At 30.1% G+C, this 12792-nt stretch overlaps 1 protein-coding gene across 4 annotated transcripts in view; it reads right to left on the bottom strand.

Moving 5' to 3' along the window:
- LOC107437623 (acetyl-coenzyme A transporter 1) overlaps positions 1–12792 on the bottom strand; it is a 32529-nt gene that overhangs the window by 14147 nt on the left and 5590 nt on the right. For all 4 annotated transcript variants that reach the window (XM_016049699.4, XM_016049700.5, XM_016049702.5 and 1 more), the window contains exons 2-4: positions 11613–12145; positions 8654–8808; positions 4314–4495 (exon numbers count right to left, since the gene is read on the bottom strand). In XM_016049699.4, coding sequence (XP_015905185.1) covers positions 4314–4495; positions 8654–8808; positions 11613–12076 — 801 coding nt within the window. In that variant the 5' untranslated portion in view covers positions 12077–12145. The remainder of the gene's footprint in view (positions 1–4313; positions 4496–8653; positions 8809–11612; positions 12146–12792) is intronic.

Below are 12792 nucleotides of genomic sequence, written 5' to 3'. Positions count from 1 at the left end.
TTATAATAGTTTTTTCGTATGTTAAATTTTAAGTTTCTAATTTTTACAAATAAAGTTATACTAATAGTTTTTTCGTAAGTTAAATTTTCAGTTTCTAATTTTTACAAATAAAGTTATACCAATAGTTTTTTCGTATTGCTGACAGACGAAACCGGAGTCGGAAGTTAACTCCAGAAAACGAAACTAAAACGTTTTTAGTTATGCTTTGAGCATTTTAACCGTTTTTTATTTGAATAAATTATACTAAGACAAACAAAATTCATTTTCAGGAATTAATTTTGAAATTATTAATTTTATAGCTTACAGAATTTGTTTTTTTTTTTTACATTTTAATTGCATTTTCAGAAGAGCGTTGGTTTTTGGTTATGCTTTGAGTATTTTAACCGTTTTTTATTTGAATAAATTATATTTAAGACAAACAAAATTCATTTTCAGGAATTAATTTTGAAATTATTAATTTTATTGCTTGCAGAATTTTTTTACATTTTAAATGAATTTTCTGAAGAACGTTGGTTTTGAGAAGAAAAAAAAGTTTACGCTAACACACATGACAAAAAAAGTTTACTATAGAATTCTTTGAAATTTTTTATGCACATTTTGTATAATGTAAACGATGTTTTGAATTAAAAGGTCTTAGTGTGAATCCAATATTTTTTATCAAGCTTTATGTTAGAATATTTTGAATTTTTCTTTATAAGTTCAAGATTAAAGAGAATATGTATAGTTTTATTTCATTATTTTTTTGATATTTTTTTTAAAAAAGATTTTAGTTCAAGACACAAGCAACCATATCATTCGCTGATCTAGAAAAAAAAATTATTTTGAAATTTATGCATTACAATTTGTTGTAGAGCTGTAAGCTGTTAGCGTGTCATGAAAAATTTGTAACTTTTAAGGGGAGACGGTACGGCATATATCAATAATGCTAAAACTGACCTTTTCTAAGAAACTACTTATGCTTTGAAAACTTTTGGGGAATTAAGATTAAATCAGTTGCATGCTGTGATAATGTTTTAGCTTTAACAGGAATATTTCTTGAGTTATGAAAGATTTTTGAACAAAAATGATAAAACTTGTTAAAAAATTAAAAGTTTTTAATTTTTAAAAAAAATTTCTGTCTAAATGTGTATTAACAGTTATAACAGTGTAAACATGTATATTAAATATTCTGTGAAACAAAACTGAAATAATATCTTATTTACATGCTGAGAAAAGATACATCGTAAAAGGTCAGTTTTACCATTGCTGGTATATACCTTACTGACTCCCCTAAAACTCAAGTTCGCCCATATTTTGAAAAATATTTTATAATTTTTTTTTTTAAATTTACGTAAAATTTATAATTAAAGGACCTCTGATCATCAAACATGGAATTAAAATTTTAAATAAGCCTTTCTTTAAAAAAATATGTTGGCACCAATCAGATACCTTTAATATTTTTAATTCATTAGTTAAAACATTATAGTCTGTACGTTTGAAATCAAAAACCCATCGTGTTTATTTAAAATACTATAGAATTGGGAAAGGTGGAAATAAATCTTTATTAATTTTTTTACCACTTAGGGAATTTACTTTCTTTTGGGAAAAAACAGTACAATATATATTTGGAAAAATAAATTTGTCACATTAAATATGAAGAATTTGGAAGTCCTTTTTGATAAGTTGTTTAAATTTAATTTCAAAAAATTTTTTTTTTAAAGTTTCATTCCAAAAATGAAGAACTAAAAAAAATTGTAGAGTAATAAAAAAAAAGTTTATATATATAATTTACACAAACGGCGGCGCAATCGCTAACACAATATCATTAGATTTGTTCAGCTGATTCCGATGAGATATTTTCCATTACGTTTACTTTTTTCTAACCCAGATGTTTTGGTAAGAAAGAAAAATTTCTCTTCTCTCCTTTTTATCACTAACAAAAAGTAATATAAAAAAGTAGAGATAGGAGGAAGAAAGATATATTACCGCCGATTTACTATTTTGTCCATTTAACTGATTAGCCGATTCACTGATTCGCACATTCAATTGTGTCGACGTTAAAGTTGTGTTATTATTGATTTGGTTATTTTATTGCTCTTATTTATTTATTAATCTCTCCATATCAAAATCATTCATAACAGAAAATATTTCTCAAGATTAAATGTTCATCATCGTATTTATTTCTAATATTCAATTATAGGTCGTGAGTTGTTTATTTTTACTGATAAGAGAAAGGGGTAAGAGTAATACATTATTAATTCCCTATATCGAAAACGAAACGCCTGAAAATGCGAAAATATTTTATAATTTTTTTTAAAAAAATTCTATTTTTTTTCTTTTCTAGCACATTAGTCTTTCTTTATAAGTAGTTATAAACGAGACATTTTGCCATTGTATTTTTAATTTTAAGAAAATAAAACATCAAAATTTAGACTTACCATGGTTTCACAATATGCTTTGAATACATTACAGAATACGTCATCTCCCACGAAAGTTATTTATAATAGCCAATTTACTAGTTATTAACTCTTCTGTTAAATATACAAAATTACATTTTAACTTATAACTTTTAACTTATAACTTTTTAACTTATAACTTTTTAATTTATAACTTATAAATTTTTAACTTTTAACTTATAACTTATAATTTTCAACTTAATAACTTTTAACTTATAATTTTCAGCTTAATAACTTATAACTTTTTTATTTTCTGTGTTCATAGATTTATATCTGCATAATCATTGTAGTTAATTTAATATCTTTCGGTAATTGAACTTTTTTAAGCGATTTTAATTTAAATGATTTAATACGTTCTAGCATCGCCTGTTCTTCCAACTTTATTTACACTGACATTGGTGTTTTTTATTGTCACTTTTATAAGTTTTATTAGTTTTGACAGTAAACCAAACCTGTGCGTCGTTTCGTACTGTTTTTTTACTGTTGTTAGTAATGCTCTCTTGAAAGTCGATACAAAGCATATATAAAATCTATTTCGTATTCATAAAACTTTTCCATAATCTGTCTAACTACAAAAAGCCGGAAAACAATTCCTTTTCTAAATCCACATTGATATTCTTCCAAAATTTTTTTAATTTCGTCTGGTAACAAACTTGAAAATATTTAATACGTTGTACGAGGCCTGTCTAAAAAGTATCCGACCTTTGGCCGAAAAAAATATTTCGAATACCTGACGGAGTTGGGACCCTAATCCCCTTCAAAGTAAGCCCCTTGTGCTTGCACACACTTAGCCCACCGATCCTTCCACTGCTGGAAACACCTCTGGAAGTCTTCTTTTGGAATGGTGTTCAGCTCCGTCGTCGCGTTCAGCACTATCTCTTCTCTACTCTCAAAACTTGATCCTTTCAGTGGCGTCTTCAATTTTTGATACAACTAGAAGTCGCAAGGAGACAGGTCTAGAGAGAAGAGAGGTTGACGAACGGTTGTAATTCTATGTTTGGCTAAGAAAGTGTGGATCAATTGGGATGAATGTGCAGAGGAGTGCTTTTTGTTCCGGCGACAACAACTTGGGTACGAATTTTGCAGCCACTCGGTTCATGTTCAAATCTTCACGTAAAATTGCATGTGCAGAATCTTTACTCACTCCAACCTCTTCTGCAATCTCTCGCACTGCCAAACGACGATCTGCCATCCCCAAATTTCGCAACCTCCCAACATTAACTGCACTCTGAGCAGTTTGAGGCCTGCCACAGCGTTGCTCACCCTCCTCTGATGTGCGGCCATCTTTGAATCGGTTGAACCACTCCTTAATTTGTGTTACAACCATCGCTTCTTCTCCAAACACCTGCTGAATCTTACGAATTGTTTGGCTTTGAGAATCATCAAGCTTTTGACAGAATTTAACTCAGTATCTTTGCTCAATTCGTTCAGTCATCTTGCGAGAAAACTAAATCCGACGAACACTACGAACAGCACCTTACTTGGTGACCAACAGCCAGCGAGTTGCACAAGCGAACACGGTGAAAAAATTCAGTCATGTGCATTAAGGTTCCGCTTTCCACTGTGCACTAAGGCGCCGCCTTAAAGTCACTACTTTGCGCAGGAAAAATTAAGGTCGGATACTTTTTAGACAGGCCTCGTATTTATTAAGACTACCCCTCTGTAATTTTCACAATCATACTAGTTTTTGTTGTTAAAAAAATTTTTTTTCGAAAAGAAGAAAAAGAAAAATTACTCAGGCATAAAGGAGGTTGCGCTTTGTTTAAAAAGGGAAAAAAGGGTTCACAAATTGCAAAAACATACTTTTATGGTATATTATCTGTGGAGATTTGAGTCACAAGAAATTAACCAAGAAAATAAATAATTTTATTAACTCACTTGATAAGTCATGAGAAAAATGGCTAGCTTAATCACACTCTTCAGACAGACAATGTGGTAGATTTGCGAATACGTTTCTCTAACTCCGGGTATTTCAGAATTTATTTCTTCGGATTCTGACTTGTAAATTAGGATAAAAGTCGTCACTATTAAAAAAATAACACCACTGACTTTTAAAAAACCTACAAAAACCAAATAAAGATTCATCAGTATTATTAAGCACAAAAGAACAAAATTTACAAACAGAAAGTACAAAATTTAAGGTTGCGTTCCTCTAATTTCAACCTTACTTAAATAATAGCAATTTTAGTATAACTTTTATGGCGTTTAAATTAAGGAAAATTCCAGCCATATTATTTTTTAATGTCATCTATTTATACAGCAAAAAAAGATAATAGTTTTAACAGTAAAAACCATGTAAGAAGTTTTAAGAAAATTTCTAAGCCATTTAAGAAAATTTCTTAAAACCATTTAAGAAAATTTCTAAGCGGGAAAGTTAAAATTATTTTTTAAAAGTCACAAGTGTGTATTATAATATTTATCTGAAGTTCTTATTTAAGTTATACAGTGTGTTTATAAATTCCCGGACCCATTTTGATGTTTAATAACTCATAAAATAATGAAGATATAAACAAACTTATGGCATTTATTGATGGAATAACTCATATATTTTCCTTTTCAGGTTTGAATATCTTTACTTTTGTAAATATCGTCTGCTCGTGTGGTTAATTTCAGATAATTCGCGATCGCAACGAACTATAGGGGGCGTTGTTGTATGAGACGCTTACCTGCGATTTCTATATGAACCGTCATTCAGTTACTCTGGAGACGTCGTTAATGTAGCGTGTAGCATTGCAACGTTCCTTCTTTAATGTGGCTTATTAAATTTAAAAAAGAAAAATGCTTGATCTTCTTTCTCGTACAACCGAAAACAAAATGGTATCTCTTTTTATTAGAGAAGGAACATCCAAAACACATCGGAAAAATATTTGTACATTAACAGAAAAAAATATGTATATTCTTATAAGAGTTAAAACCTAATGCCCGAGAAATAGTATTACTAAATTTAATGATATAACATGAAAGGCCCATTTAAACTTTACATTCTATAGTTTTAAGAATCATATTAGTTCAAAAATTAAAATGAACAAAAAGTATACATAAGCCTCATAATTTTATGAAATTTAATTTTGTAAACAACGTTTTTTGACAACAATTTTTATCAAAAAATTTCAAGTTTCAATAAAAATCATTATTTAGAAACTAAGAAACGTAAAATAAAGAATGCTGACGAAACAAAAACAAAAAAAAAAGACAATTCTTTTTTGTCGCCATTTTTAGTGCTACGAATATTCGTCTTTGGGATTTGCCAAAAACAAAACAAGATGCAATTTTATTTTTTCAGGAGGGAAATATTTTACCGAAAAAACGAAAATGTACCAATTCCCACAACATAAAACTTTATCTTGGTAAACGTACGTTTTGGAAATGTTATTTCATTTGGAATCTTATTCATCAGAGTTCATATGGCGATATGATTGTTTTGAATCTATGCTAAACTCTATATCGGCTCATTTTCCACCGAAATCCGATTAACTATTTTGATTTTAAATAAAGTGTTTTATTTTATGAATTGTCGCAAAAATTTTAAGTGTAGATTAGCGGCTCTTAAAAACCGCCAAATCTGTAGCGGCGGTGGCGTTAATATGTTAGTACCGAATTATTTTTATTCCATACTTTTCTGAATCATATTACTTCAAACACTGGAATATACAAGAAGTATACATAAACACATAATGTTATACCATTTAATTTTTCAAAAAAAGTATTTTGAGAACAATTTTTATCAAAAAATTATAAACTAAAAAACGGAAAATAAAGAATTCTTAGGATAAAAAAACGATTTTAAGAATTCTTTACATTGAAATAAAAACTTTCATATTGTTTCTTTTTTTATTATTCTTATAGTTCTTAATCAGACGTAAAAACCCATTCTGTAGTGTAGAGAACCATCATCAAATGAAAAAAAAATATTTACAAGCAAATTTTTTATTGTAAAAATCATTGCACTTACCTGATTTATGATTCCCGGAGAATTCCAAAATGATAAGTTCCTTGTTTGAAAACTTTATTCTCAAATAATAGATACATAGTTTATACCTTCATTACTTTTAGATAACATACTACACAGCAAAATTTTATAATTGATATGAATTTGAATATGTAGCTAAAAACAGAATAGCTGAATTCTAGTTGAACTTATTCTTTCAAAATTAAAAAAAACTTACCAAGAAAACGATTTAAATTAATTAAGAATCAGCAGAAATGGCACTATTTCAAGTAACTTGGATAATTTTTTATTGTTGTTTTCCGAATTATATGGATACAGAAATATATACTATTCTATAACTATTACAATTCTGTATGTTCTGAATTCATATTTATTCACTGGAATGACGAAAGCAATGTTGACTTCACTTTAATTCGTAATGAATTGAAGACAGAAGAAATGCATTTTACCTTAATACACACATCTGTAACAGTATCCGAAATCGGAAGTCATCAGTTGCAAGTTTGTTGATAATAGAAATTAAAAATTATTGAAGAATTTTTCTTCAAATGTTTGGCGTGTTCTGTTCCTGAAAGATTTACTAATATTCTGGAGATTTTTTTCAAGTTCTTCGGCCTTTTCCTTAGGGAAATTTTGTTTCCTATTTGCTGCTAAAAAATGGCGTCTGATTCAGTCAATGACTTTGATGGAACTAAATGAAAACGTGATAAATTAATGTCCGATATTTACAGGCTCCCGCTAGACGGCGTACTCGAGCGTTGCGATCGCGAATTTCGTTGTCCAGTCTAAATATCTGTACTTTTCGAAATATCGTCTGCTTATTAATTGCATTTTTCTCTCTTTTGTTTCGGCAACTATTGCAATGTTATGTTTACTTTTGATGTGTTTGTTCTATGTAGTACTTTTCTATGTGATGTTTTATTCGAGCGGATATTAAGGGGAATGCATACACCACAAGAGAAAGCACAGATTTTATGGTGGTTCATAGTGAAACTTCGTATTTCCACAACTAGAAGAGCTTCAGCCACACGTCTTTTTGCAACAAGATGGTGCACCACCATATTGGGGTATCATCGTTCGTAGTTCTTTGAATGACCATTTTCCAGGAAGATGAATTGGGCGAGGAGGTCCAATTCCTTGGCCACCCAGATCACCTGATATAACGCCGCTGGACTTTTTTCTTTGGGGATTTATAAAGGACAATGCTTACAGGAGGATCGTGTCGAACATTAATGACCTAAAAGCCAGAATTACAACCGCAATAGCCTCTGTGGATGGCGACATGCTTGCAGCTACCTGGCGTGAAATTGACTATCGACTTGATATTCTCCGTGCGACGAAGGGGGCACACGTGGAAGTTCATTGACAAGGCTCATGAAACTTTTTAAGTCTATCTGACCATTTATGTTATTAATTTTTATCTATCTTTATTATTTTATGAGTTATTAAACATCAAAATGGGTCTGGAACTTTATAAACACTCTGTAATATCATACTTGCATTGAATTAAATATTAACAGTACAAAATCTAATTAATTTTTTTTTAATTTCGAAAGCAGGGCTGCGATAGCCCAGTGGTTAGATAATCGTTCTCCGGTCCAGAGGGATCAGGATTCGATTCTGGAATCCGCTAAGACCCACAGAGTACATGCGATATACGTACTAGTAAAATCTGTGGAATCGAATGTCCTGTGGTCAGTTGCTGAGCAGAACCATGATTACAGGATTGCAGAAGTGCTCTCGCGAACAAGTGGTGCTGCCATCTATCCGGGAGGTTCTGAGCTAAGACGTACTTTCACCCTTGCGGTGCTTTCTTGCCGAATGAAAGGCACACCTTCCTGACTTAATTGGCAAAGGCCAATGACTGGCGTGCTTGGTTCGTCCAAGTGTCGTAAGAAACGATATATTAAAAACTGAAATGTCCCCTTTTAAAAAAATTAAGCATAGTTCAAAACTGTCTAAAGTTTGTCTAAGAATACAGAAGTTTTTGTCACAGTGAGTTTTATTTCTAAAAACTGATGGATATTTTTTCCCCCTGATATTTCCCCATGCTCTGAAAAGTAAATTGGTAATCTGAAAAATTTTAAATAGAAAAAAGTTACAAACGATATTTATAAAAAAGGTTAGTTAATTATTCTTAAAATTAGAAAAAATGGTCACGAAAACATAACTACTAAACGAGATTTACTGTATTTCTAATAATTGACAAACGAGTTTGAAAAATAAAAATATAATTTGTATATTCAAAATATGTCGAAATATATATTACCTGAAAGAGTAATTAGACCTTCTGGGCGAGAAACAGACCTCAAATATTGGTTACAAAATTCCGGAGATTCAAGAATTAAGTACACAATATTTCCAAAAAAGAATCCAATCCTTAATCCAGCAGAATTACATACGGTTGCATACCCCACATTTTGCCTATAGTAAGACATGTTTACAAGAAAAAAGAAGAAGAAAAAAAAATAATAAAATTAAGATTTTAAAAATAGTTTCACATTTGAAATTGAGTTAGACAATTGTTAGCGTATTATATACATATAAATCTGCAAAGTCGTTATACTCAATATTTTTTGGTAATAGAACTTTTTAAAGCGATTTTAACTTAAATGATTTAATACGTTCTTGCTTCCTAGATTTCATAATGATTTAGAACAAGTTAAAAGAGCTTCCTCCTAACTCCCCCCCCCCCCAAAAAAAAAAATCATTTTCTATCTTTCTGAACTTCGGATTTAATCACAAATATATCTACTAAACGGAAATAAATAATGACGCCATTCGAAACAATATTCCTTCCAATTGTTCTAGCGAATTTTATGGTAAAGAGTTCGTACATCTACCAAGAAAAAATCTTCGAATATTTATTAATTCTTCGTTGACTATAATAAGCCATTCTATGCAAATATATGAATAAAATTCTTGTTTCACTTAGCTTGAATGACATATACTACTCATGAAATTTTTATTCGTAGGACTATGTTAAGAATGATGATTGCATTTGTTACATGAGAAACAAAATACTTCTCTACGTGTGATTAGTTCTGAAGTTGATTTTTTTTTGCTTAATTCAAATTAAAATTATAGAATAAATATTTTATTGCGTAAATTCATACTAGCTGTTCTGTTTCAAAATTATTTCATACTGCGCATTTATGTGGCAACATAAAATTCTCTAAACAATTTCGAACATTTTATTTTAGATTTTAGTTCTAATGAATGTAAAAAAGAATTTCTGTCATATTTTTATTTACTCTTGTTTAATTCATTCTCTCATAAAATAAATTCGTTTATAAAAAGAAAAAAAAATCTGCATTGATAACGTTTTTCGGAATTCATTCTTTAGTTTAAAATGAGTAATGGTCCATGTCATCCATATAAATATGTAGTTTATTAACGTTGAAATGAATTTAAGAATAAGCAGAATGCTGAGAAATTAAAACATACCAATGAACTTTACAAAATGAATTTTTGTCTTCAATAACACGCGACAACCTTAACAAATTTACATTTAAGCATTTCATAAAATTAAAATAAAACTCATAACCGAACGATTATAAAGAACTTATAAATCAATTGAAAATAATAAAAGAAAACGATGCACTGATCAATATAACTAACACTTGAGCGTGGTTCTAAAGCCGTTTGTACCAGAGTAGCCATTTCACAGCGCATTGAAAAAGAAAAAAAAACGCATTGCTTTTTTATGTGCTCTAACATTAGGATGGAAACTTTTTATATATTTCTCTGTGATATAATCATTCAGAAGTAAACAAAAGTATGACACAGACTCTAAAGTATAAGAACTGTATAAATTTACTGCAACAACTAACTAACATTAGCCTTTGAGTGTTGCTACAGTACGCAGGAGCCCGTATGGCCAAGAAAAGTTTTTAGAAATGTATCGTGTTGACATCAGAGTGGAACGTTCTTAAGTAATATAGTTTAGTTGATTACTACAAGAATTACCATATTACCATAAGATTAAATATTTTGAGCGCCGAATTTAATATGTTTGTAATGCTCTCTTTTACTATACAAAAACCATATGCACATTAAAATACAAACTATTGCCTTGTTTTTAATTCGAGAATTTTATATCTATATTTTTCTTTCATAAAACGATCCTAAATAACAAATGTTTCATTTTAGGAATCGTTTTCTAATTTTAAAGCTTAAACTGTTATTACTTCTTAATTATTTATATTTATTAGTTAATTCGCCGATCTAGTTCAGACTAAGCTATATAATAATTTTTAAGGACACATTTTTGCACAGCAACAGTTTGTAAACGTTGCTCTTTAGTTATTGCTTGCTTTTATCTTAGGTAGAAAAACTATATTTATACATTTTTCTTTAACTAAATAAATAATATTACAGTAACTGTCAGTTTTAAAAAAAAGTCAAGCTTTAAAATTGTATACCTTTGATACAATCTTTCCCAATCAGCCTACGCAAATGGCAAAATTTATAAAAAAGAAAGAAAAAAAAAACTTTTAATCATGGTCTGAAGGATCTGATTATCACTATCCAGTCTATGCAAGCTGATTATAATCTTACTTCGGCTTTCATTAGACAGATCTTTCAAAATTAGTATAGAAAGTTAGCAGTCAATTTAGCAGTTAAAGTTATAGTATAAAATAATGTATAATCAAAGTTAGCAGTCAGTTTAGCAGTTAAAGTTATAGCATAAAATAATGTATAATCAAAGTTAGCAGTTAAAGTTATAGCATAAAATAATGTATAATCAAAGTTAGCAGTAAAAAAAGCTATCAACCAGAATAATTTTTGTTCTAATGATCGAATTTTCACATACGATCTCAGATATGCCAGACAAAGGTTGGGGCAAAGATTACGCTAAAAGATAAAAGGTTAGAGTCAAATATAAAGTTGACCTCAAATATATTGGTCTCCTTCTTCATCTTATTCTGCCAGCACTACAGCTGATTAGCTGCCTCAAGCAGCTCATTCCTTTCTGTGCTATCAGACTTGTACATGACATCTATTTACGGTTTCTACAGATTTGGTTTCTTAATCCTCAAAATATTGGGGTAGACGCAGTCTGGAATATTTAGTTCCAATTGCTTAGCCAGGAAAGAGGTCAAAAAATTTAAGACATTAGGACAAAAGTTATTCAGTGAGATTTTTTTTCTTCTTTTTTACTGAACAAGGCTGATTTTATAAATCTGCTTTTTTTAAAAAATAAAAAATTATATACTCTTACAAACCTAGAAAGCATAGTTAGGGCCCATCCATCGACAGCAACATCTTGAGTAGCACATAAAAAATTCAAAATAAAGAATGCAATTGTAAGATAGAACACATTTGGATAATCGTTTGCATCACCAAAAATATCTGATACATGAAATGAAAGAATCAACATGAGGATTCCAATCACATATTGGGTAGATATCAACCAACTTTTCCGTCTGCCCATGTATTTCCAATACAAGGAATCGACTATTGGAGCCCACAACAGCTTTAAACTGTAAGGCCACCCAACTATACTAAACATGGCTTGTTCTTTATAGGTCACATTTTTCTTTTGTAATAACAGGGCGATGCTCATAGCAAGTCCAATGGGAATACCTTGTAAAGTGTACAAGATAAGTAAAATAATAATTGTTGATTTGTCATCCTTGGAAACACCAATGTATCCATCTTTTTGTGGTGCTTTTTCTTCAGTTGTCATCGAATTTCTTACGTCTTATTTTCACTGTTACATTTCTTCTTTTAGTCAAACGATCTAAAAACTCCAGACCTAAAGGAAATTAAAAGTATAAGGATTATCAAAGTTTGTTCAGAATTTGAAAATTATAGTATGCTAGCTAAGATGCAATCATTAAACTTGATTAAACTATACCATGGTCTAACGTGCTTCAATTGGGTATAATATAGCCTACGTCACAAGTTGTGTTGTTCCTACTAAATTTAACCCATGAACGGCATTTTCTGCGAGCCTAACTTCAAGCCACAAATAAACAAACGAAGTGTTCGATCGTTTAAATAGCTGCTCGCCAGATTTTATTGCATTATAAAGAAAAGTTATTGAAACTAAATACAACTAAATAAACAACAACAACTAAAACAAATAACAACAACTACTAATAACAATAACTAAATAAACAACAACTAAATTCCATTCGTTTAGCATTGCGTCATATGTTGTTCCTACTAAATCGAAGTAGTTGTGTTTTTTTCATATTATACCCAATTTAACACATTATTAAGGTTGCAGCAAGCTTGAATCGTATTATAGTTTAAACTGAGATTTCAAGGCATTGAACTGTAACTATGATGAACCCGGTAGAGAATTGAAGTCCACGTAGCTAGTTTGGAAAGTGAAGGCGGTCAGTGAGCAATGCTGAGCCAGGAGTCTGTCTAGGCCTAATTTACTACCGTTTAGCT

This window comes from Parasteatoda tepidariorum, chromosome 9, assembly GCF_982258835.1.
Source record: "Parasteatoda tepidariorum strain Cologne lab strain chromosome 9, Ptep-v5.0, whole genome shotgun sequence".
NCBI classification, from domain to species: domain Eukaryota; kingdom Metazoa; phylum Arthropoda; class Arachnida; order Araneae; family Theridiidae; genus Parasteatoda; species Parasteatoda tepidariorum.
Note: the sequence above shows the minus strand (reverse complement) of the source record. Positions and strands in the feature narration are given on the sequence as shown.